Genomic DNA, 27,138 nt, shown 5'->3' with positions numbered 1-27,138 from the left:
TTCTGTTACGGTTTGAGTGAGGAGATGGACCCAGGATGCAGAGGTTATCAAACAAAAGGTATTTAATATAATAAAAAGGTTTAAACGAGACAAAAACAAAACAGGAACACTAACATAAGTAACTGGCGACAAGGCGCACAGAGAACAAGGAACGAGGAAGCTGGTCGAGACAGCTGGAAGAAACAAACCTATTCTCACGACGTGGGGAGAAACAACTAGTACAAACCGACAGAGGACAAAGGGAAACACAGAGGCTTAAATACAAGAAGGAAGGCAGGGGCAATTACACACAGGTGAAACACATGAGGATTGGGGACGACAATCAAAGACAGGAAGTGAGACACCGAGAAGCTGGAACAAGACACAGTGAAAGTGAAGCTACAAAATAAAACAGGAAGTAGAAAACACAAAGACTGAAATTAACAAACTAAAATGACAGGACGTCACAGTCGCGCTGGTTCCTGATCCCTGAAGTCTCTCTGTGGCCCCCCCCCCCCTCCCCCCGCCACTGCCCTGAGTATGGGTCTGACTGCTCCATTATTATTCTGCTGCAGGGGGGAAATACTTATTTACTTTCTTTAACCAATCGCGTGCTGAGGTGAACGGCATTCTGGGACTTGAGAACCACTTTATTCAAGTGCCTGCCTCGGAACACGCATGTAATGAGGAGACTATATCACAGGTACCCAGGGGGACATTTTACATTCCAGCTTCATGAAACATTAATAGCATCATGTGCAGGTGAGCGACCCACACGTCTCAGACACGGAGGCACCGGAGAGGAAGGACGGCCGCTGACATTCTCCTGAAAGAGGCTCAACCGCTGCTCTCATTAAATATTTCACTGTAAATCAATGAAGAAATAACAAGTTCACGTCTCCAGCCGCAGCAGCAGCTCTCTGAGGCGGCACTCGAACTCAGCCGGGCTTGAACTCAACGTTAAGATGTTGACGTGCGAACACACACAGGAGCCGTCGGGCGGCTTCGGTGTTTCAGCCGCTCGGACCTGAAATATTCATGTGTTTGTTCACAGGTGAGTGGGGAGAGGACGGGAGGCAGGAGGAAACCAGAGGAGACAGGGACACACACGGGAGGACAAACTGTAAAGAGCAAACAGAGGAAGTAAGAACAGAGGGACAGAGAAAGAAGACGAGGGACGAGGCGATGAAGAGGAGCGAGGCTCAGAAATGAGAAGAAGGTGATGAGACCTTATCAGATCTTTCTTTTAGTTGTACTCTTTTCTTTTTGAAACACACCTGACATGTGATGGTGTGTGGATTCATCAAACAGTCCTGTGTGGACCCATCAGGACTCTATAGAGGATGATGGGGTCGGTCCAGTGGTTGGACTGATGGTTTCAGTGTCATCTCAGTGATCATGGGTCAGAGCAGCTTCTATGAACTGCATCAGGTCGGCCATTTTATTATCCTCCCACAGTGCAAACACAAACTCAACAGACTCAACTCAGAGTGACCAGCTGCTCGTCTCCGGTGGTCCTCCCGAGTTTCCCCCGTGCCGATCCCCTCTCCCTGGTTCACCTGGAGCTGATCACTGCCCCCCCCCCCCCCCCCCAACCTCCACATACCTGATACCTAAGATATCTGCACTGTAGGATCAATAAAGTATCCATCCCTCTCTTTATATAACAGAACCTCCTCGGAGGAACAAAGGGTGGAGACACAGTTCTGTTCAAAAAGCCGAGTCCAGCCTCACAGCTTGTTTTCCTGGTTGCAGGAGAACCCGTGTGCGGAGGAGATGAGACTAACAACACACTTCAGCTGCCTGCAGATCAGAAGGTGTGTGTGTTGTGTCTGTGAAGCCTTCAGTCAGTGACACTGTGAAACAACCCAGAGAGGACGGAGGCAGGAAGCAGCACAGAGGAGATGAAGGAGCGAGGAAGATGAGCAGCAGCCATGTTGGTAGCACTGAGGAAAATAAACCAAACAACAGTGCAACAAAGTCTTAACAGCCATTGAAGTGCCACTCCTCACACGCACACACACACACACACACACACACACTCACACACACACACACACACACACACACACACAAACACACACACACACAGACACACACTCTGCAGTGCCCGTCCTGTGCGGTTCAGTGTGTCTTTGAGCTGCAGGGTTTTGTCGAGTGGAGGAACTGAAGCTTCACCTGAGCTGCTCTGATGATCTGTTGTCAGCTGAGTCACATCTTCACTGCAGAGAAAAGACCAACACACAGCTGGAGGCGCTTTAGTTCAGCCCCAGTATCACACAGACACACACACACACACACACACACACACACACACACACACACACACAGACACACACACACACACACACACACACACATTTCTACCCTATACAAACAGTCACTTTTTGATTCACTGAGGAAAGTGGTCTCTCACTATTGGACCCTATCATTTGTCACATCAGCACATGAATATGTTTCCAGTGAAGAAGATCAGCTCTTGTGTTTAAATCTACTTGGTTCATGTCACGTCTGAAATATCAAACTTCTCTGAACTCCACGTTTTAGTTTCCAGAACAGAAGAAAGTGAAACTGTGAAAAAACAACTTTCAATCTGGACGAGTGAGAAAACAAGTGAGTTGATTAATATGAAGTTCAAGTGTAATAATGAAGTTACACTGAGTCTACATAATAGATTCATTCAATGTGTTCATGAAATTTACATAGAAATAAAGAAATTCATAATAAATTTAGTCCGTAAAGCGAGAGGAAATTAAATTTGTTATTAATTATTTGTCGGAAAGCGGAGACTCTAACTAATCTAAAGTTAAAGTGTTTTATTCTTATTATAATATGAGACCCAGTTTCCCTCTGAGATGAAGCTGCAGGTAAATGTCAGGGTGGAGGAGGCAGAAAGGAAACCTTCACTAATGTGGAGCTTTATTAAATATTCATCAGAGCAATATCACAGATGAATTAACCAGTGCAGCCCATCTCAGTTTAATTTGCAACACATTTTCATACATACTAATATAACTTTAGAACTGGTGTTTAACGGTATCGCTGTGAGATGTGATGTCACAGAATGTTATTGTGTTATTCATTAGCAAGTTATTTTCTGCAACTGGAACCCTGACAATTGACTGAAGATCACTGACTGAAGATCACTGACTGAAGATCACGGACCGTCTGTCACTGACCGTCTGTCACTGACCGTCTGTCACTGACCGTCTGTCACTGACTCTAAACAGCAAAGGTCGATTGTACAAAGCAGCATCAGGGAATCAGACCAAAAACCAGAGTGTAATTAAAGATGGCCGACTCGTCTCCACTTCCCACGATCCAGAGATGAAGCTGTGCTGGAAAACACGCCCCCTTGACCAATCACAAGCCAGCCTCAGCTGTCAATCATGTCAGATATCTAACTATGATGTCACTCATTAGAGCACAAACCTTGTCTTAAATTCTCGATATCCAGATGATTTGGATCTGCACCAAATTACACAGACTCAATAAATATCAGTCTTCTAAATTGTTTTCATCGAGATTCATGAACGATTCTGTGGAGACATAAATGAATGAAGTGATGTAACCAACCACCAGGGGGCGAGTGAGATGTTCAGGCTTCACTTTAGGAAAAACCAGTGAAGGTTTTTCATATACACAAATTTGTGATTCACCTGAACCTGTATGGTGCTTCTTTATTACCCAGAATTCAGTGCGGTGAGGTTGAACGTATCCTCGTGTTCACGGAGCCAAACTCTAACGACAGATTGAAGTCCCGGTGAGCGGCAGAGCGACGGCAGAGCGGCGGCAGAGCGACGGCAGAGCGGCGGCAGAGCGGCGGCAGAGCGACGGCAGAGCGACGGCAGAGCGGCGGCAGAGCGACGGCAGAGCGACGGCAGAGCGACGGCAGAGCGACGGCAGAGCGGCGGCAGAGAGACGGCAGAGCGGCGGCAGAGCGACGGCAGAGCGGCGGCAGAGCGGCGGCAGAGCGGCGGCAGAGCGACGGCAGAGCGACGGCAGAGCGACGGCAGAGCGGCGGCAGAGCGGCGGCAGAGCGACGGCAGAGCGACGGCAGGGCGACGGCAGAGCGGCGGCAGCAGCAGCTAATAAAACAATCATTATTCAGAGCTGCAGCTGCAACAGGATGTTTAAAGCTCATTTCTCCTCCGGCATTGATTATAAACACTAAATGCTTAATTAGGAAAATACTAAATGTTAATGTTTATCGATTTGCAGATTTACAGTAGAGTCACGGGTCTCTCTCTGCAGCCACTGAGGAAATAAACAGTGTGCTGATAACGATGGGGGAAATATTCATGATCACAGAGCTCATTAAAGTGTCTTTAAATAAATACACTCAACATTACAAACGAAGGTTATGACTATGATTTAATACTGTGTGTTTAATGCTTTAATGAAACCCTGCAGGGGGAGGAGCTGCATCACTCGTCTCTATGATAACTGAGGAGTTTCTGATGATGACGATTGGCCTGTCACTTCACAACCAGCAGGAGGCGCTGTTTTCAGCAAACACACTGATAAGAGTCCAGGTTTGTTACCTGCTCATCAGAAAACACAGAGACAGGAGCTGCAGCTTCAGATAATGAGGAGGATCCAGATGAATCCAGATGAATCCAGATGAACCTGGGTTTTACAGGTGATGAGAAGTGTGTGTTGCTCCTCAGCCTCCGGCCTCTACAGCTTCATGTGCTCATGAGGACTATTAGCAGATGAGCTCATGTCACTTTCCTCTTGTATGATTCTGAACATTGGTTCATCAACAGTTTGGTTCCAGATGTAAAAAATCCCGTTAATTTTATTATCAGTTATATTATTGTTTCATCCGAGGGAAACTAACAATCTTGTATTCTCGTGTAGAAGCCTCAAGACGGCAAGAAATCAACTGTGTTAGACAAAATGTGTTTAACTCACAATGTCGAGGAGACGTACGATACTACCCACAATCCTCGGGTGTAATGACGACGTCTCTGATTGGTGGAGCTCACTGTTACCGTGAAGATCAGATGGTTCTGTGTCACGTTGGTTTCTCCTTCTGACAGGCTGCAGCTTCTAGAGATGAGGAACTTTATGAAAAGGTTAAAAATGTTGAATAAGACGAAGCAGCTGTGAATTATTAGAGAAGGTATTGTTCACAATGGTTTATGGGATGTTGGTTCCCTCCCTCTGATACAGTCTTGTACCTTTGGCTCAACAGAAGCATTGTTTCAAATCCATTCAGATAAATGTGGTGGGAGGAGCTTCATCAGAATCTGAAGGTTGTTCCAGAGCCGAGGAGCTGCTGAGGAGAAAGACCTGCAAACATCTGGGTGTGGAGATGCTGTACGGGGTGAGATGTGTGTCAGGGTGAGATGTGTGTCAGGGTGAGAGATGTGTGTCGGGGTGAGTTGTGTGTCAGGGGGGACGTGGGGAGACACAACTTCCTCCAGTTGCTTTCTCTGCATCACCTTCACAGAAACATCATCAGCTGAAATCCTCAGATCTGAATGTGTAACAGACGTAAAGAACTTTCACTTATAAAATAAATATGAGTCACAGCCTCGTGAAGATAGACTGGCCTACATGCAATAAGTGATGAATGCACTTTCCTCCCAGGCATAAAGAAGATGTGTCCTTTTGAAAAGTTTTGGAAGAACGCTTGGGGGGGGGTCGAACGCACACACACACACACACAAACACACACACACACACACATAAACACACACACACACACACACACACACACACACACACACATTAATTCAGTTTTTCTCCTCCTAACCCAGTTGCTGCCGACTCCTCCTCCAGAACCTGGTTCATATTATTGATTTTAAACCCATATCTCTCTTCTACTGTTCCTTCACATTTGCCTGCAGCAGGTCTGTTAAACACTTTTCACTCCGAGTCGAGATACAACTTTAAAAATTCACAAATCCCAACAAATGAGCTGCACGTTCTGAAGAATTGAACCGACTCTCAGGAGGCAGATTTCCCCTCTGAGCCGAGCCCGACTGTCACACTGCTCCACCGGAGAGCTGCGTCTGAGGCCTCACACCAAAACACCCTTTAAAATGATTCTCCTCCGAACCCCCCCCCGAGTCAAACACATTCAAATCAGGCAGATGAAGAGGAAGTGAAGCTCCAGAACGCAGCGTGAGTCGGACCCTCGGGTGAAGAGGCCGTCTGGGTTTAGTGATCAGAGAAATCTGGATTTAATACGTTTTGAGAGAACAAATCATGAGCTGATTCGAGATTTTAGAGAATCCTGGTGATTTTTACCTAATTCAGACTCTGACTCTGGTTTAATGTTTATTTATCATTGGACCAAAGTCAGATTCACACGATGTTCAGTTTGTGAGAAGACACATTCTTTAGGGTCGGTCGACTTCTTCTGGGGACGAGTTCAACATCAACACAACTCGAGCTGAGACGCAGACCAACAACAATCTGAAATACAGAGTTTAATTTTTGTGCTTTGTTTCACTAAGTTTTCATCCTGTTCATCAAATGATTCTACAAAATGTCTAAATGTCTTTTTCATATATGATAAATGTGTTACCAGTGGCTCTAGTGGGTTTGGCTTCGGTGAAAGATGTGAAAGATGATTAATCTGGTGCTTGGACCCAGGAAGTGGTACATTTATAACTAAATAAATAAAGAAACGAATTATCTAATATTTCATATGAGGGTGAATAAGACGGTGACAACTAGAAATTAAAAGACAGAACATTTTCAACAACAGAAAAAACCCAGGATGCTCTGACATGACTAATGGCTCCGTTTAACACCTGAGTACAAGTTGTGTGGGAAGAAGAATGTGACAAGAGGGAATAAATGAATCATAATGCAGAACAGCAGAGATAAACACAGAGAGAATAATGAAGTGTGCTGTGACATGAAAGAGTCTCCGGAAGATTTTATTTACTTCTTCTTTCTGCAGTTTTCTAACAGATGGAAAAATGTTATCTCAGATTGTGGGTGAACCATCTTGGGTTTACACTGGACTCAATGGGACCCCATCTTCATCTTCTTTCTCATCATCATCATCATCATCATCATCATCATCATCATCATCATCATCATCACCTCAGTGTGTAAGCTCCTTCTGTTCAAAGCACCTGATTCATGGGACTGTTTCCACGGAGTTCACTTCCTGCTGCCGACTATTCCTCTGCTCACTTTAGATGTTATTTCATTTTAATTTACTCATTTGTATTTGTTTCTCTATGAATCTCTTCTGGTTTGTATGTAAGTGTGTGTGTGTTTATGTGTGTGTGTTTATTTGTGTGTGTGTGTGTGTGTGTGTGTGCAGGGAGCTCAGAGGAAAAGCAGCCAACGGTTTCGGTTCAGTTACTCCACACGACTCAATCAGGGAAATGGGTTTTTTAAACACCTCCTTTAAGTTCTGGTCCTCAGATGGAACTCCTGAAAGATCTGGAAACTCATTAAGAGGAGAGGAGCTGGAGGGAAGTGATGAAGCAGATTTTAGGCAGACAGCATGACACTGGTTACTCCATTGTAAAATGGAACTGGTAACCCAGTCAATGAGAGGATTATGTCTTCTTAACCATAGGTGCCCTAGAATAACTGGTTGTTGTGGTGCATGAATCAGCTGAAACGTGATGAACTCTGTGTGGTTACCTGACATGCCCAGACGGAGAGGGATGGTGCGGTGGGTTACTGTGCAGAGGAGGCTTCCATCCAGGGCAGTGGCCTTAATGGGCTGGTTCCAAAGTTCCTGATCAACACCCAGCTGAACGGAAAGAGAAGAGCTGGGCGTGGAGCAGGGGACGAGAGGGCATTTCAGAACTTGTGATGTGGCTCACCAGCTACCTCGGAAAAGAGCCCGGTCTTTTACTGGACAAGATGACACATAGTGGCCCCCCTGTCGGACAGCTCATGTTCAATGTAAACGAGGCGTCTGGAGTTGAAGAAGGTAGAAGACCACGATGACTGCTCCTCACCGCCCACTCTCTCCTCTGTTCCTGGAGACGTCCGTCGGTGCGGTTAGCCGTAGCTATGAGCGTGTCCAGATCAGAAGGAGGATCCCGTGCCGCCAGCTCATCCTTGATGACGTAAGCAGCGAGGGTCCAGCAATCAATAGAATAATCCACCACTCGCCGACTCCCCTGGACCAGGTTGAAAATTTCACGAGCAGCCTCTCGGCCGGGGGTAGCATCGTCAAAAACCTTCCGGAAACCATCAGAGAAGGCTGACACGACACTTGAGCAGTTATGGGAGTAGCAAGAGTTCTGGTTTATTGGATGATCAGAGGTCAAAAACCAGGCAGACAGTCAGAGGAAGCTAACAAATCCAATAGGGAGCAGGCAAAAAGGGAATCCAGGGTCCAGACGGCAAGTCAGAGCGGAGATCAGGCAGAGCAGTGAAACAAGGATAACTCTGGAAAGCTAGGAAATAAACACAGGAGGGTCGCGACATTTTTTGGTTGATTTGACAAATTTTAATATTTGTTTTTAATATTTTTTCCAAACAATTTGATTTAAATGTCTTTAAATCAACATTAACATGAATCCAACATATTGTAGTGAATGGATTAACAGAGGCAGAAGACGTTATCTGTCAGTCAGCGACACACAGGAGCTCTCTCCAGCTGGGCACCGGTTCACTCACAGCAGGAGACGAGCCGAGACCTGTCCCTCCAAGCCTCCTGTACACACACAGGAGGACCCGCCCCTCGCTGCTGTGCCAATCACGAGGCCGCATGTTACACGCTGGCTCTGTCAGGTTCCTCGTGATTTGCCGAGAGCCTATCCAGTCCCCAGCTGACTAAGATCCCAGATACAAGGACGCAGGTTGCAATATTATTGAAAATAATATTTTGGAACATTGAGTTCACCCACAAATCTGTTTGCAATCATATTCGCATGATATTCCTGGTTCTGAGTAATGAATGCACAATAAGAGGATAGCTATTTTTATATATGGAACTAGGCCCAGTTTAATATAACACACTTTTGTATACAATAAGGGGTCCCTGCTCCATCTCTATCAGTTTGATGGTCCTTGGCCTGAACAACATTGAAGACCCCTGCACTAGACGATCTGGCAAAGAACAGAGGAAATGGGCCGGTATATATACTGGGTGACTGATGACTGATGGAAAGCAGTTGGGTCTGGGGCTGGGGCAGGTAATGGGATCTGTGGGAAGGGGTGAAGCAGAGCAGGGGGGAGTGGCTGAATTCTGAAACAACCTGAGAATGAATACATGAAAAATCAGATAACAGAAAATAAAAATTCTATGAGCTGACTGAAGATGTGACAATTTGTAGTATAACAGCAGCAATAGTCAAAAAGATATCAGCAGGTAATAAGAAACATGTAATACTTAAGTTGTGAGGAATATAGAAATATGGAAATATTTGAATGTAATTCAAATAATGAATAGACAGTAAAGATATGTGCAGTGTTAGAATATGTACAATGAATGTATCACACATGAACTGTTGATATTGCAAAAGGCAGATGAATCAGGCACAGTTAAGAGTTAAAGTGTTAGAGTGCAGTCCATAAGGGAGTGGAGAGTTTTCACTGGCAGCAGAGCTGCTTGTACATTTGTTTCAGGTTTTACAGGTTTTATCATCCAGCATCTCAAGCTCCACCCTCTCCTGACACACCTGAGAAACCAGGAAGCATCTGTTCCTCCCTGAAGAGACGCAGGCTGAAAACCAGACGATCACATTCACCTTCCAAACCAAACTGAACCAAACCAGACCAAACGTCCTGAGTGAGTCCAGCTACAGGAGAGAAGAGTCAAACTACAACCTGCCGACGCTCCACACACTGACCGTGAGTTTAACAAACACCTCGACTCAGAGGGGAAGTGAACCTCAGTGAAGTTCATGGAGCTGTGACTGACTGACTGTCTGTTTTCAGCTTCACCTGGAGACTCAATGGCTTCCAGACTAGAAGAGGATCTCTGCTGTCCCGTCTGCCATGATGTCTTCAGAGATCCTGTCATTCTGTCATGTAGCCACAGCTTCTGTAAAGACTGTTTGAAGAGCTGGTGGAAAGACAAAGAAGTAAAAGAGTGTCCACTTTGTAAGAGAAGACATTCAAAGGGTCTACCACCTAACCTGGTGTTAAAGAACCTGTGTGAGAGCTTCTTACAGGAGAGAGATCAGAGCTCTTCACCTGCTCTCTGCAGTCTGCACTCAGAGAAACTCAGACTCTTCTGTCTGGACCATCAGCAGCCAGTGTGTCTCATCTGCAGAGATTCAGAAAAACACACCGACCACAGATTCAGACCCATCGATGAAACTGCAGCACAACACAAGAAATGGCTTCAGGAAACTCTGGAGCCCTTGAAGGAGAAGTTACAGAGTTTTGAACGTGTTAAAGTAAAGTTTGAACAAACAGCAGAACACATTAAGGTCCAGGCCGGACTCACAGAGACGCAGATCAAGGAGCAGTTTAAAAAGCTTCATCAGTTTCTGGAGGAGGAAGAGGAGGCCAGGACGGCTGCACTGAGGGAGGAAGAGGAGCAGAAGAGTCGGATGATGCAGGAGAAGATTGAGTCTCTGAGCAGAGACATAACGTCTCTTTCAGACACAATCAGAACCACAGAGGACGAGCTGAGAGCTGAAGACGTCTCGTTCCTGCTCAGCTACAAGGCTGCAGTGGAACGGGTCCAGCAGCGCCCCCTGCTGGATGATCCACAGCTGGCCTCAGGAGCTCTGATAGACAAGGCCAAACATCTGGGCAACCTGAGCTTCAACATCTGGAACAAGATGAAGGATGTGGTTTCCTACAGTCCTGTGGTTCTGGACCCAAACTCTGCTCATCCATTACTCATCCTGTCTGAAGATCTGACCAGTTTGAGACTAGGAGAGAGACAGAAGCTTCCTGACAATCCAGAGAGGTTTGATCAATTCGCCTCAGTCCTGGGATCTGAGGGTTTTAACTCAGGGACTCACAGCTGGGACGTCCTGGTTGGAGACAGTACTTTCTGGTCACTGGGTGTGTCAGCAGAGTCTGTCCCGAGGAAGGGAGACGATCTGTCTGGATCATGGGGAATATTGTTTGATGGAGGTGAATACTCAGCAGGGTCACTATCAGGATCATCTGTTCTCTCTGTGCAGAAGATCCAGAGGATCAGAGTGAAACTGGACTGGAACAGAGGAGAACTGTCGTTCTCTGATCCTGATACTAACAAACACATTCACACCTTGACACACACTTTCACTCAGAAGATGTTTCCATGCTTTAACATTGGAGATCGTCACCCAGTGAAGCTGTTACCTGTGAAAGTCTCTGTGACTCTGGATCAGAGCCGTTAGAGATAAAGATTTTATTCATCATGTTTATTTCTTCAAGAGAAATCTGCTGAATTTAAAAGTTAAACTCGTTATTCTGAAGCTTTGTCTATTTCTCTTTTTACTTCTCACTCATTTTTATTTCTCCTGTCGACTTTTCCACGTGTGTAAAAAGATTTGATTATTTTCTGATCTTTATCTTTGGTTTGTTTTTTACTTTCATGGAAAATGTTTTCTATCATTTAGATTTTGTGTGGATCCATGAAGTCGAGCAAACTGATGAAGATCCACATAAAAACACATTTATCAATAACAGCTGATCATTGTTCACATTCAACAAACTTTATTAAGACTCACACATGAGACATGATTCATGTTTAATCACATAAAGTCTGTTCACATATGAAATAATCCAACATATATGAACATTTGTCTGTTTGATGTGATGAAGCCAAAATGATTGTGTCCGTAAAAGTGTTTATTCAACAGCAGCCGAGTGATGTGATTTTAATATTGTGATCAAAATAATAAAAACTATGAAACAGAAACAGAGTTTTGATCTTTTTTAATTTGAAATGTAAATATGAAGCCAAAATGATTGTGTCTGTAAAAGTGTTTTCATTCATACAGTAACATGAATCTATTCTTCATGTTATTCTCTGGGACGCTCGGACTCGCCTGCACCATGTGACTCTCACACAAGCAGCAGAAACCCATGTGGACCTGTGAGCTGGTTCCACCTGGGTCAGGGTCTGAAGCCCACCAGGACCCACTGGGCACAGAGACGACTGGTTTCACATGAAAATAAAACTGAAAACTGAAGATGAGCCTTGATTTAAAACACAAAGTTCAGAATCACCAGAGTTTGTAAATTTTGTAAAGAAAAGTGTTTATTATCATCATTAGTCTTAATAACTGATTTGAAAGTGTGAACACACCCATCACACTGACTCTGCTGAAGCTCGACTGCACCAACCACTGGAGACACAGGACTTGTTGAAGACTGATGAATATTTTATAAATTTCTGGCATAAACTTGTCATAAAGTCCAAATCTGCTCTTCAGTTATTTGCAGAACTAAAGGGACAAACTGTGACTCTCCTCCATCAGTGTTCACATCATCTCCATCAATAACAACTCAAACTTCAACAGTGTGGAGAACCTCCTCCTCCTTTCTGAATTCATCAGATTCAAGTCATCACAGAGCGACCAACAGAGACTCGGAGTCTCCGGGAGAAGAGGAGGTGAAACGGGGAGGATTGGAAGTGTTGGGCTGGCTAATTAATTTCCCAGTAGTGCAGCTGGTTAGCTGGAGGCCATGTAAACACTCTCCTCCCCTCAGTCGCTCGGCTGTTTAAGGGATCAGACGTCTATTTAGCTCAGATTATCACTCTGTGGTTTATCTCCTAACCTGAGAGCAAAGAGGAGGAGGAGGAGGAGGAGGAGGAAGAGGAGGATGAGGAGGAGGAGGAGGAGGAGGAGGAGGAGGAGGACGACAGTTCAGAGGGAGAAAAGACGACTCTTATTAGAAACTACAGAATAAGAGTATAAAGAATAAAAGAGAGGATCTGACTGTGGAGTGTAAAGCAGAGGAGAGGATACATGAGGAGAAACAGGAAAGAGAGAGAAACACTTTTATTATTCACAATGACGACGACACAAAACATCCTTCAGTGTCACTAACAACAACATGAGGAATCTCTCACTGAGGCCAAAGGGCATGAACAGAAAACCAGCTGAAGGGATAATGAAGATCTTCTGTAATAACCTTTAAACACTCTCACTCACTGTAAGACATCTTTCTTCAGACGCCTCTGGATTCTGTGACGCGGCTGAAAAACAATCAAATCCAAAATGGCAACATACAGAAAACACGATGATGCAGCAGCAGCTTTATTATGGATTTACCTTTCAACTAAAAACTAAAGTTGCTCAGAGGGTTTTAATTATGATTTATTTTCTTCCTTGGAGGTTTAAACAGAAACGTCAGAACAAGGAGGAATGATGCAGAATTCATCAAAGATCCTGAAATGGACAGAACCAGAGACGCTGCAGTTCTGATTCATCTCAAATTAAACAATCCAGGCTAATAAATCTGCTTAAAAGTGTAAGAATTTCATTCAGAGTCAGATTTTTAATATCGGTGAAACTTTTATTCATAAATAATAAAGCGAACAGTTCAGTATTGGCTGAGGAGAGACCACTCAAGGATCTGAATTATTCAAGCCACACTTCTATATGACTGAATTATCTGTGAGCAGCGGTGCTGTCGTCTACACAGCTCACGTGCAGACGTATGTTACTCTAACAAATGGATCCAGTTTTCCAAAAGGCACTTAGGATAAAGGTTTTCATCAGAGTCTTTAAACCACCTGGTTGGCTCAGACTGAAGTGGATCACCTCACATCTCAAAAACCAGCTTGTCCCTCTGAGGCGTGTCCTGCTGTGACATCAGTGAATTAGAGCTGTTTGTTTTGTCTCTGTTAAAACCAGCGATTGAATCATGACACAGAACAATCTGAGGAGAAATGTTCACTGATTCATAAACGTGAGGCTGCTTAACAAACACATTGTTTGCTTTTGACAGGAGTCCAGTTATTTTGTGAGAAACTAATTATGATAATTAACAGGAGCATCATAAACACACATGGAAGTGACTCAGTATGTGAGGGACAGTGGATTTCTGTATAAGGTCTCAGCAGAGATTTAATTAAAATGTTAAAAACATTGTTATCAGAGAATAAAGAATCCGGCTGGTTCCAAAGGAGCTCGGTGGCATTTTAATAAAACCGACCACGACATGGAGGCTTTAAATATCTGTTGTAAAATAATAAAGAAATCACGTTATATAAACATTTAAAACGGCAAAAACTCTGTTTTAAGTTTCTTCTTTGTGAACCAATGAACTCTTCACTACACTGCCCCCCTAGGATTAATAACATTGAGCCTAAATGAGACTGAAAAACTCGACTGCAACAAGTTCACACATTTTCTGAAATGTTTCAGGTTTCATCACTCATTCGTCTCGATTCAAGATTCCTCTCTAAAATATATTTTCCAAGAAAAATATAAATTCCGCCCAGAGTGGTATGCAGTTTAATTAAGAAAACGTGTTTTATAAAATATAGATATGAAAAATGAAACAGGAAGTATCGTGATGACGTTTCTCATGTAGATCATGAGATCATGTGATTTGCAGGATCACAGCAGGAAAAACCCACAAGAGACAAACGAGGCCACATGAGGATAAATCCACAGAACGAACGAGAACATACGACACACACATCTGACAGACTGGGAGGAAAAGAGGATACTACACACACACACACACACACAAACACACACATGCAATCTGACTGCTATGCATACATTTCAGTAGTGCAGTTCAGAGAGTTTTGTTCTTGTTGAAGTATAATTCAACACACTCACACAAACGCACAACCCCACACACACACACGCACACACACGCACACACACACACACACAGACACACAAAGTTCAGCCACAAGGGAAGGGGCGGTAATTTCTTCACACATGTAGGCACAGCACGTACACGGCACACATGTATATGAAAAGTTCAATGCACACAATCTCCATGTCCACACACACACACACAGATATTAATTCAGTTTTTCTCCTCCTAACCTAGTTGCTGCTGACTCCTCCTCCAGAACCTGGTTTATATTATTGATTTTAAAGTCGAGATACAAATTTAAAAATTCACAAATCCCGACAAATGAGCCGAGCGTTCTGAAGAATTGAACCGACTCTCAGGAGGCAGATTTCCCCTCTGAGCCGAGCCCGACTGTCACACTGCTCCACCGGAGAGCTGCGTCTGAGGCCTCACACCAAAACACTCTTTTAAAATGATCCTCCTCCGAACCCCCCCGAGTCAAACACATTCAAATCAGGCAGATGAAGAGGAAGTGAAGCTCCAGGACGCAGCGTGAGTCGGACCCTCGGGTGAAGAGGCCGTCTGGGTTTAGTGATCAGAGAAATCTGGATTTAATAAGTTTTGAGAGAACAAATCATGAGCTGATTCAAGATTTTAGAGAATCCTGGTGATTTTTACCTTATTCAGACTCTGACTCTGGTTTAATGTTTATTTATAATTGGACCAAAGTCAGATTCACACGATGTTCAGTTTGTGAGAAGACACATTCTTTAGGGTCGGTCGACTTCTTCTGGGGACGAGTTCAACATCAACACAACTCGAGCTGAAAGACCAACAACAATCTGAAATACAAAGTTTAAGTTTTGTGCTTTGTTTCACTAAGTTTTCATCCTGTTCATCAAATGATTCTACAAAATGTATTTTTCTCATATGATGAATGTGTAACTCTAGTGGGTTTGGATTCGGTGAAAGATGATTAATCTGGTGCTTGGACCCAGGAAGTGGTAAATTTATAACTAAATAAATAAAGAAACGAATTATCTAACATTTCATATGAGGGTGAATAAGACGGTGACAACTAGAAATTAAAAGACAGAACATTTTCAACAACAGAAAAAACCCAGGATGCTCTGACATGACTAATGGCTCCGTTTAACACCTGAGTACAAGTTGTGTGGGAAGAAGAATGTGACAAGAGGGAATAAATTAATCATAATGCAGAACAGCAGAGATAAACACAGAGAGAATAATGAAGTCTGCTGTGACATGAAAGAGTCTCCGGAAGATTTTATTTACTTCTTCTTTCTGCAGTTTTCTAACAGATGGAAAAATGTTATCTCAGATTGTGGGTGAACCATCTTGGGTTTACACTGGACTCAATGGGACCCCATCTTCATCTTCTTTCTCATCATCATCATCATCATCATCATCATCATCATCATCATCATCATCATCACCTCAGTGTGTAAGCTCCTTCTGTTCAAAGCAAGTTATTTCATTCTAATTTACTCATTTGTATTTGTTTCTCTATGAATCTCTTCTGGTTTGTATGTAAGTGTGTGTGTGTTTATGTGTGTGTGTTATTTGTGTGTGTGTGTGTGTGTGTGTGTGTGTGTGTGTGTGTGTGTGTGTGTGTGTGTGTGTGTGTGTGTGTGTGTGTGTGTGCAGGGAGCTCAGTGGAAAAGCAGCCAACGGTTTCGGTTCAGTTACTCCACACGACTCAATCAGTGAAATGGGTTTTTTAAACATCTCCTTTAAGTTCTGGTCCTCAGATGGAACTCCTGAAAGATCTGGAAACTCATTAAGAGGAGAGGAGCTGGAGGGAAGTGATGAAGCAGATTTTAGGCAGACAGCATGACACTGGTTACTCCATTGTTAAATGGAACCGGTAACCCAGTCAATGAGAGGATTATGTCTTCTTAACCATTGGTGCCCTAGAATAACTGGTTGTTGTGGTGCATGAATCAGCTGAAACGTGATGAACTCTGTGTGTTTACCTGACATGCCCAGACGGAGAGGGATGGTGCGCTGGGTTACTGTGCAGAGGAGGCGTCCATCCAGGGCAGTGGCCTTAATGGGCTGGATCCAAAGTTCCTGATCAACACCCAGCTGAACGGAAAGAGAAGAGCTGGGCGTGGAGCAGGGGACGAGAGGGCATTTCAGAACTTGTGATGTGGCTCACCAGCTACCTCTGAAAAGAGCCCGGTCTTTTACTGGACAAGATGACACGTAGTGGCCCCCCTGTCGGACAGCTCATGTTCAATGTAAACGAGGCGTCTGGAGTTGAAGAAGGTAGAAGACCACGATGACTACTTGTCACCGCCCACTCTCTCCTCTGTTCCTGGAGACGTCCGTCGGTGCGGTTAGCCGTAGCTATGAGCGTGTCCAAACCAGAAGGAGGATCCCGTGCCGCCAGCTCATCCTTGATGACGTAAGCAGCGAGGGTCCAGCAATCAATAGAATAATCCACCACTCGCCGACTCCCCTGGACCAGGTTGAAATTTCACGAGCAGCCTCTCGGCCGGGGGAAGCATCGTCAAAAACCTTCCGGAAACCATCAGAGAAGGCTGACACGACACTTGAGCAGTTATGGGAGTAGCAAGAGTTCTGGTTTATTGGATGATCAGAGGTAAAAAACCAGGCAGACAGTCAGAGGTAGCTAACAAAGACTTCTTTGTAGAACAAATTCAAAAACAATGACATTTAGTTCACCCATGAATCTGTTTGCAATCACTTTGTAAGATATTCCTGGTTCTTAGTAATGAATGCACAGTAAGAGGATAGCTATTTTTATATATGGAACTAGTCCCAGTTTAATATAAAACACCTTTGTATTCAATAAGGGGTCCCTGCTCCCTCTCTATCAGTTTGAGGGTCCTTGGCCTGAACAACATTGAAGACCCCTGTACTAGACGATCTGGCAAAGAACAGAGGAAATGGGCCGGTATATATACTGGGTGACTGATGACTGATGGAAAGCAGGTGGGTCTGGGGCTGGGGCAGGTAATGGGATCTGTGGGAAGGGGTGATGCAGAGCAGGGAGGAGTGGCTGAATTCTGAAACACCATGAGAATTAATACATGAAAAACCAGATAACAGAAAATGAAAATTCTATGAGCTGACTGAAGATGTGACAATTTGTAGTACTACAGCAGCAAGAGTCAAAAAGACATCAGCAGGTAATAAGAAACATGTACTACTAAAGTTGTGAGGAATATAGAAACATGGAAATATGTGAATGTAATTAAAATAATATATAGACAGTAAAGATATGTGCAATGTGAGAATATGTACAGAGAATGTATCACACATGAACTGTTGATTTTGCAAAAACGCAGATGAATCAGGCACAGTTAAGGGTTAAAGTGTTAGAGTACATTCCATAAGGGAGTGGAGAGTTTTCACTGGCAGCAGAGCTGCTTGTACATTTGTTTCAGGTTTTACAGGTTTTATCATCCAGCATCTCAAGCTCCACCCTCTCCTGACACACCTGAGAAACCAGGAAGCATCTGTTCCTCCCTGAAGAGACGCAGGCTGAAAACCAGACGATCACATTCACCTTCCAAACCAAACTGAACCAAACCAGACCAAACATCCTGAGTGAGTCCAGCTACAGGAGAGAAGAGTCAAACTACAACCTGCCGACGCTCCACACACTGACCGTGAGTTTAACAAACACCTCGACTCAGAGGGGAAGTGAACCTCAGTGAAGTTCATGGAGCTGTGACTGACTGACTGTCTGTTTTCAGCTGCACCTGGAGACTCAATGGCTTCCAGATTAGAAGAGGATCTCTGCTGTCCCGTCTGCCATGATGTCTTCAGAGATCCTGTTCTTCTGTCATGTAGCCACAGCTTCTGTAAAGACTGTGTGAAGAGCTGGTGGAAAGACAAAGAAGTAAAAGAGTGTCCACTTTGTAAGAGAAGATCTTCAAAGGATGAACCACCTTTTAACCTGGTGTTAAAGAACCTGTGTGAGACCTTCTTACAGGAGAGAGATCAGAGCTCTTCACCTGCTCTCTGCAGTCTGCACTCATTGAAACTCAGACTCTTCTGTCTGGACCATCAGCAGCCAGTGTGTCTCGTCTGCAGAGATTCAGAGAAACACAGCGGCCACACAATCAGACCCATCGATGAAGCTGCACAACAACACAAGAAGCAGCTTCAGGAAACTCTGGAGCCCTTGAAGAAGAAGTTACAGAGTTTCAAACGTGTTAAAGTCGAGTTTGAACAAACAGCAGAACACATTAAGGTCCAGGCCCGACTCACAGAGACGCAGATCAAGGAGCAGTTTAAAAAGCTTCATCAGTTTCTGGAGGAGGAAGAGGAGGCCAGGATGGCTGCACTGAGGGAGGAAGAGGAGCAGAAGAGTCGGATGATGAAGGAGAAGATTGAGTCTCTGAGCAGAGACATAACGTCTCTTTCAGACACAATCAGAACCACAGAGGACGAGCTGAGAGCTGAAGACGTCTCGTTCCTGCTCAACTACAAGGCTGCAGTGGAACGAGTCCAGCAGCGCCCCCTGCTGGATGATCCACAGCTGGCCTCAGGAGCTCTGATAGACAAGGCCAAACATCTGGGCAACCTGAGCTTCAACATCTGGAACAAGATGAAGGACGTGGTCTCCTACAGTCCTGTGGTTCTGGACCCGAACTCTGCTCATCCATGTCTCGTCCTGTCTGAAGATCTGACCAGTTTGAGACAAGGAGATGAACAGAAGCTTCCTGACAATCCAGAGAGGTTTGATTATTACGCCTCAGTCCTGGGATCTGAGAGTTTTAACTCAGGGACTCACAGCTGGGACGTCCTGGTTGGAGACAGTACTGACTGGGAACTTGGTGTGTCAGCAGAGTCTGTCCAGAGGAAGGGAGACGATCCGTCTGGATACTGGAGAATATTCTTCTATGAAGGTGAATTCTACGCACGGTCACCATCAGGATCATCTGTTCTCTCTGTGCAGAAGATCCAGAGGATCAGAGTGAAACTGGACTGGAACAGAGGAGAACTGTCGTTCTCTGATCCTGATACTAACAAACACATTCACACCTTCACACACACTTTCACTCAGAAGATGTTTCCATACTTTTACACTGGAGATGATGATCACCCATTGAAGCTGTTACCTGTGAAAGTCTCTGTGACTCTGGATCAGAGCCGTTAGAGATAAAGATTTTATTCATCATGTTTATTTCTTCAAGAGAAATCTGCTGAATTTAAAAGTTAAACTCGTTATTCTGAAGCTTTGTTTATTTCTCATTTTCCTTCTCACTCATGTTTATTTCTCCGGTCGACTTTTCCACGTGTGTAAAAAGATTTGATTATTTTCTAATCTTTATCTTTGGTTTGTTTTTTACTTTCATGGAAAATGTTTTCTATCATTTAGATTTTGTATGGATCCATGAAGTCGAGCAAACTGATGAAGATCCACATAAAAACACATTTATCAATAACAGCTGATCATTGTTCACATTCAACAAACTTTATTAAAACTCACACATGAGACATGATTCATGTTTAATCACATAAAGTCTATTCACATATGAAATAATCCAACATATTTGAACATTTGTCTGTTTGATGTGATGAAGCCAAAATGATTCTGTCTGTAAAAGTGTTTATTCAACAGCAGACGAGTGATGTGATTTTAATATTGTGATCAAATTAATAAAAACTCTGAAACAGAAACAGAGTTTTTGCCATCTTTAATTTGAAATGTAAATATGAAGCCAAAATGATTGTGTCTGTAAAAGTGTTTTCATTCACACAGTAAAATGAATCTATTCTTCATGTTATTCTCTGGGACGCTCGGACTCGCCTGCACCATGTGACTCTCACACAAGCAGCAGAAACCCATGTGGACCTGTCAGCTGGTTCCACCTGGGTCAGGGTCTGAAGCCCACCAGGACCCACTGGGCACAGAGACGACTGGTTTCACATGAACATAAAACTGAAAACCAAAGATGAGCCTTGATTTAAAACACAAAGTTCAGAATCACCAGAGTTTGTAGATTTGTTAAGAAAAGTGTTTATTATCATCATTAGTCTTAATAACTGATTTGAAAGTGTGAACACACCCATCACACTGACTCTGCTGAAGCTCGACTGCACCAACCACTGGAGACACAGGACTTGTTGAAGACTGATGAATATTTTATAAATGTCTGGCATAAACTTTTCATAAAGTCCAAAGCTGCTCTTCAGTTATTTGCAGAACTAAAGGGACAAACTGTGACTCTCCTCCATCAGTGTTCACATCATCTCCATCAATAACAACTCAATCTTCAACAGTGTGGAGAACCTCCTCCTCCTTTCTGAATTCATCAGATTCAAGTCATCACAGAGCGACCAACAGAGACTCGGAGTCTCCGGGAGAAGAGGAGGTGAAACTGGGAGGATTGGAAGTGTTGGGCTGGCTAATTCATTTCCCAGTAGTGCAGCTGGTTAGCTGGAGGCCATGTAAACACTCTCCTCCCCTCAGTCGCTCGGCTGTTTAAGGGATCAGACGTCTATTTAGCTCAGATTATCACTCTGTGGTTTATCTCCTAACCTGAGAGCAAAGAGGAGGAGGAGGAGGAGGAGGAGGAGGAGGAGGAGGAGGAAGAGGAGGAGGAGGAAGGGGAGGAGGAGGAGGAGGAGGAGGAGGAAGACGACAGTTCAGAGGGAGAAAGGACGACTCTTATCACAAACTACAGAATAAGAGAATAAAGAATAAAAGAGAGGAACTGACTGTGGAGTGGAAAGCAGAGGAGAGGATACATGAGGAGAAACAGGAAAAACTTTTATTATTCACAATGACGACGACACAAAACATCAGTGTCACTAACAACAACATGAGGAGTCTCTTACTGAGGCCAAAGGGCAGAAACAGGAAATCAGCTGAAGGGATAATGAAGATCTTCAGTTTTGTTTCAGACAAGAGACAAATAACCAGTGTTACCATAGTTACTTTGAAAAAGTAACTTAGTTACTTTACAAGTTACTTGCTTTTAAAAGTAACTTAGTTAGATTAAAAGTTACTTGATTTTAAAAATAACTAAATTAGATTACAAGTTACTTTATTATTTACATTCAGCAGCTGCCGACAACACCCCCGCCGCCTAAACATAAAAATGACAACCGGTTTAGCCAACACTCACTTAATTAGAAACCGCCGGAGGCCCCCCCCCCCCCCCGCGCGAACAGAGGGTTCCCCCAACGGGCGCTGTAGCTGAGCTGATCTGACGGGACCGACATGCGTCCAGAGTCGCTGCCGCCGACCGCCGTACCCGGTCCCCTCCAACCGGTCCCCGCCTTCCCCAGCGCCGACGGACACCGCTCCGCGGCCACTAGAAGGAAAGCCCCCGCTCCGCGGACGAGCACCCGCCCCCCAAAAAAAACGTTGAGGCGTGCCGCACACCGAGCCTCCGGCGGCGTGGTGAGGAGGGTGACGGGGCGACTGCTCCCCCAGCCGCAGGACGTGCCCAGCGGGTTAACCACAAATACCGAAATAGTAACGCAAGGTGACTTGGACAAGTAACTTTAATCTGATTACTGGTTTGGAAATAGTAACGCGTTAGATTACTCGTTACTGAAAAAAGCGGTCAGATTAGAGTAACGCGTTACTAAGTAGCGCGTTACTGGCATCACTGCAAATAACCTTTAAACACTCTCACTTACTGTAAGACATCTTTGTTCAGACGCCTCTGGATTCTGTGACGCGGCTGAAAAACAATCAAATCCAAAAAGGCAACATACAGAAAACACAATGACGCAGCAGCAGCTTTATTATGGATTTACCTTCCAACTAAAAACTAAAGATGCTCAGAGGGTTTTAATTATGATTTATTTTCTTCCTTGGAGGTTTAAACAGAAACGTCAGAACAAGGAGGAATGATGCAGAATTCATCAAAGATCCTGAAATGGACAGAACCAGAGATGCTGCAGTTCTGATTCATCTCAAATTAAACAATCAAGGCTAATAAATCTGCTTAAAGTGTAAGAATTTCATTCAGAATCAGATTTTTAATATCGGTGAAACTTTTATTCATAAATAATAAAGCTAATAATTCAGTATTGGCTGAGGAGAGACCACTCAAGGATCTGAATTATTCATGCCACACTTCTATATGACTGAATTATCTGTGAGCAGCGGTGCTGTCGTCTACACAGCTCACGTGCAGACGTGTGTTACTCTAACAAATTGCTCCAGTTTTCCATAAGGCACTTAGGATAAAGGTTTTCATCAGAAAGTCTTTAAACCACCTGGTTGGCTCAGACTGAAGTGGATCACCTCACATCACAACAAACAGGGGGTTTAACTTTCTGTTGTTTCTGTTCCTGAAGACGTCTGTTCCTAAAACCTGTGATAAGAGAGAAGAGCCGGAACGCTGGGAAATTTATCTGCAAATCTTTCTTGATGTTTAACGTTTCTGTTCCTCTCCTCTTCTTCTCTTTATCTTCCTGATCTGTCGTTCCCGTCTTTTCAGTCCTCCGTGTGTTACTCTCTTCTTCTCTCTCTCTCAAAAAGCTTAAATTGTGTAATGTTTTAGTCTTTTAATTACTGTTCTCTCCTTCCCTTCCGTCTCTTGACCTCTCCTCTTGTTCCCTTCCTCTGTTTCTCTGTCTAATTAAACCTTTGTTAGGTATATGGATCAATGCACACACACACACACACACACACACACACACACACACACACACACACACACACACACACACACACACACACAGACACACACATACTCACTATAGGAAGGTTTGATTTAGATGCTACTGGAGTTGAATTCCAGCTTAATTTGGAACATGATGCCACTGGGTTCTGATTTGTATAACGAGTTCTTGTTAGTGGGTGAGGAGTTGGGAGAACTGGTCCACGTTGGACCTTGTTACTGGGGGAAGTGGGACAGACATTGAATCTATTCCAGGTCTATCTTAAGGTCGACAGGAGGATGTGGGGCTTCACGATCTTCGGGGAGTTTGGATTGTCCTTAAAATCTGATGTTGTCCTGAACAAGATGACTTTGTGGGTTTGTGGCTGTGAAATATTCTCTATTTCATATCAAAGCTAAAACCTGAAGAGATTAAATATCTCACACCCTCTGTTTTAAAAGAGCTGCAGCTAATGTGAGAGCTGCAGGATGCACAGCAGCGGCCGTGTCCCGAGTGGCGTCTGGTTCCTCGGGCGGAATGAGCACTGTGGGCGATGTGCTGTGTTCCAGCAGGGGGGGGCAGCCTGTCAGTCTGAGGCGTGTGCTGCTGTAACATCAGTGAATTAGAGCTGTTTGTTTTGTCTCTGTTAAAACCAGCGAGTGAATCATGACACAGAACAATCTGAGGAGAAATGTTCACTGATTCATAAACGTGAGGCTGCTGCTTAACAAACACATTGTTTGTTGTTAAATAGGGTCCAGTTATTTTCTGAGAAACTAATTATGATAATAAACAGGAGCATCATAAAAACACATGGAAGTGACTCAGTATATGAGGGACAGTGAATTTCTGTATAAGGTCTCAGCAGAGATTTAATTAAAACGTTAAAAACATTGTTTTCAGACCATAAAGAATCCGACTGGTTCCACAGGAGCTCGGTGGCATTTTAATAAAACCCACAACGACATGGAGGCTTTAAATATCTGTTTTAAAATAATAAAGAAATCACATAATATTTATATTTAAAACAGCGAAAACTCTGTTTTAAATTTCTTCTTTGTGAACCAATGAACTATTCATTCAGGTGTTCATCACTCATTCGTCTTGATTTCCCGAGAAAAATTTAAGTTCAGCCCTGAGTGGTAGGCAGTGTAATTAAGAACAAATGTTTTATAAAATATAGACATGAAAAATGAAACAGAAAGTATCCTGATGACGTTTCTCATGATGATCCGTGATTTACAGGATCACAGCAGGAAAAACCCACAAGAGACAAACGAGGCCACATGAGGATAAATCCACAGAACGAAGGAGAACATACGAAACACACACATCTGACAGACCGGGATGAAAAGAGGAGACTACACACACACACACAAACACACACACACACACACACACACACACACACACACACACTGGTTTCCTGCCGCTCTGTGTGAAGCTGTGAATTTCTTGGACTTGTAAACGTCCGTGGGGAATAATTCTTCACACAGGAACGAAGCCACTTCCCTTGTTTGAGGAACTGGTTTCAGACCATTAAAAAGGTTTCTTAACTGGAAGTTGTGGTTGGTTTGTGTTAACGTTTCCTCCGTCCTTTGCAAATCAATAAACCAGTATGATTAAATTCATTTATTTACACTCTATATATCTTTAACCTTAAGCAAGCATTGGTTTCAACATCTTAAAACTCTCATTACACAATCATCTGGATGAATGATGAATCACGAAATCCACGACTCACACAAACTTATAAACTTTCTGCTCTGTTCTAAACTTTCTATGAAAATGATCAGTTTAGAAATATTAAAAAAAAACTTGTTAATCACATGAATCACAAAAAAGCCAAAGCTAATTACTGAGGGAGATTAAATAGGATTTACTGTATGGAATTTATAATAGTAGTGGAACACAACTCGCAGACATATGCACACACAATCGCACACAAGCACAGATGCTGATGAAGACCCCCCCCCCCCCCCCCCCGAGCTCTGTGTGTGAATCTCCTGCACTGACAGAATGTGATTTTATTAGAACTTATTAGAATCAACAGAGAATAAATCTCACAGGAAACTCGTCTCCACGTTTCCACTGCACATTTATAATAAAGCGTCCAATCAGAGAGAGAGCTGATGTTCTGATATTCATATTCAGCTCATTACACAAACTTCCCTTTATCTTTCTTTATGTAAATATCTCCATGTTCTTATTCTTTGCTCTGCTCTGATTGGTTGTTTACTCCTCTTATCCGTTTCCCCCCCCCCGTTCACCATTTCTTTATCAACTTGTTTCATTTCTCTCATTCTTTCTAACTTCACTCTCCCTCCATCATCACATGTAGTTCCACCGGCTTTCCACTTCCTGTTCTCCTGGTCCCAGTGAAACCAGTATAAACTACAGGCAGGGATTCAGCTAATTTACTTCAGCCTCAATTATGATTAACGTTCGATACGGAAAAAGACGAAAACTTGTGTTAGTGCTCTGAGTTTGTTTGGTCCATATTTGTGTACGTCTCCTGAAAGCTACACACAAACACACACAAACACACAGTGGCACCAGAACTGGTTTGGAGGAGAGACTTGACGAGTTGAGTTCACGTGAGCTTGTTGCTGTTTATCACTCTGAAACTAATAATTGTCTTCACACAGGTTGAGTGTGTCCCCCAGCGGTTTGTTGTGTGTTTGTTCTCACACAGTGTTAATAGATCACACAGTGCAAAACGAAGTCGGACTAAACAACACAATCTAATGTGTGGGATCACACCTCCTCTTATTTCCTGTTTGTCCCCAGACGGCTGCTCTGTTTCAACTTGCTTCATCAAATGACTCCTTCTGTAGAAGTGACTGTAGCTTCAACTGGGACAAAGACAAATGGACGAGAGACAGTCTGTCAACATTGAGCCTAGAGATCACCCATGATGCAACAGGCTTGTCCACGTTACTTCCTCTCCATTCAAGTGGAATACGTGATGAACAGAGTCGACCTTGAACGCAGCACGACTGGAAAAGGGAAACGTTCACCACATCGATGTCTCCTTCTAACAGAGCGGCTGTTTACTGATGATGAAAAGCTTGTTGTACTGGTTTCCAGAGGACAGAGGGGGACGGAGGACAGAGGGGGACGGAGGGGACGGAGGGGACGGAGGGGACGGAGGGGGGACGGATACTGGAGGAGGAACTAACACTGGTTTGACTGGGATTTCGAGAGAGACATCCAGTTCTCGTAGCGTGTGTCCATGTCTAAACGGGAAGAGGAGACCAGAGTAAAAATGGCCGCTCTATATTCTCTCTGCAACACGATCGCTCAGTGGACACCACCCCCCCCCCCCCCCCCCCCCGTCCTCCCTCCTACTCGCTGGTTGGATTCAGTCCATGAATCATGGATGGAGTGCTCAGACTCACACCTGCTGCCCCACCGAGGGGGGAAAGGTACAAATTCACACACACACACACGTACAGACAATACACAAGCACAGACACACACTCCCCCCCCCAGCCTCTGCTGTATAAATAATTCATTGTCATATCAGAGAAAGGTCTGTGGAGAGTGTGAGTCTGCATTTACACCTCAGCTCCTCTGACCTCAGCATGTAACATGTGCTCATTCTGTGTGTGTCTGTGTGTGTCTGTGTGTGTCTGTGTGTGTCTCTGTGTGTGTGTCTGTGCCTCTACTATAGGCTACAAGTGTGGCTCTGTCCGTCTTTACATTCCTGTGTGTTTGTGTGTGGCTCCAGAAAATCATTAACAAGTAGTGTGTGTGTGTTTGTGAATCGATACTTCCTGCTGAACATGTGTTTGTGTACACATTGGAATCTGTTCATGTGTCAGTACCACCCTTGTGAGGACCGATCGTCCTCATGGGGACTGAAGTCAAACTGAGGTGAGA

The 27,138-nt window shown here is 44.0% G+C and overlaps 2 protein-coding genes across 3 annotated transcripts; both read left to right on the top strand.

Annotated features, from left to right (window-relative positions):
- The first annotated feature begins 9,627 nt into the window (after nt 1-9,627).
- LOC128439674 (zinc-binding protein A33-like) lies at nt 9,628-11,782 on the top strand. The gene is made up of 2 exons (XM_053422058.1): nt 9,628-9,768; nt 9,856-11,782. Exon 2 carries the CDS (start codon nt 9,873-9,875, stop codon nt 11,256-11,258), a length of 1,386 nt encoding a protein of 461 aa, XP_053278033.1. The 5' UTR covers nt 9,628-9,768; nt 9,856-9,872; the 3' UTR covers nt 11,259-11,782.
- LOC128439670 (zinc-binding protein A33-like) lies at nt 9,629-20,310 on the top strand. Of its 2 annotated transcripts, none has more exons than XM_053422052.1 (3): nt 9,629-9,768; nt 18,066-18,290; nt 18,378-20,310. In XM_053422052.1, the coding sequence occupies exon 3, from the start codon at nt 18,395-18,397 to the stop codon at nt 19,784-19,786; it is 1,392 nt and encodes a 463-aa protein (XP_053278027.1). In that variant the 5' UTR covers nt 9,629-9,768; nt 18,066-18,290; nt 18,378-18,394; the 3' UTR covers nt 19,787-20,310. The 2 variants fall into 2 exon arrangements, with proteins under 2 accessions (XP_053278027.1, XP_053278029.1); XM_053422054.1 differs by having other exon boundaries at nt 9,640-9,768; nt 18,043-18,290.
- The last annotated feature ends 6,828 nt before the right edge of the window (nt 20,311-27,138 follow it).

This window comes from Pleuronectes platessa, chromosome 5 (assembly GCF_947347685.1).
Source record: "Pleuronectes platessa chromosome 5, fPlePla1.1, whole genome shotgun sequence".
Taxonomy (NCBI): domain Eukaryota; kingdom Metazoa; phylum Chordata; class Actinopteri; order Pleuronectiformes; family Pleuronectidae; genus Pleuronectes; species Pleuronectes platessa.
The sequence above is the reverse complement of the archived record's forward strand: the minus strand, read 5'-3'. Positions and strand labels throughout refer to the sequence as shown.

Coding starts and splice junctions, on each gene's coding strand:
- LOC128439670 (XM_053422052.1), top strand. CDS start 18,395: ATGGCTTCCAGATTAGAAGAGGATCTCTGCTGTCCCGTCTGCCATGAT.
- LOC128439674 (XM_053422058.1), top strand. CDS start 9,873: ATGGCTTCCAGACTAGAAGAGGATCTCTGCTGTCCCGTCTGCCATGAT.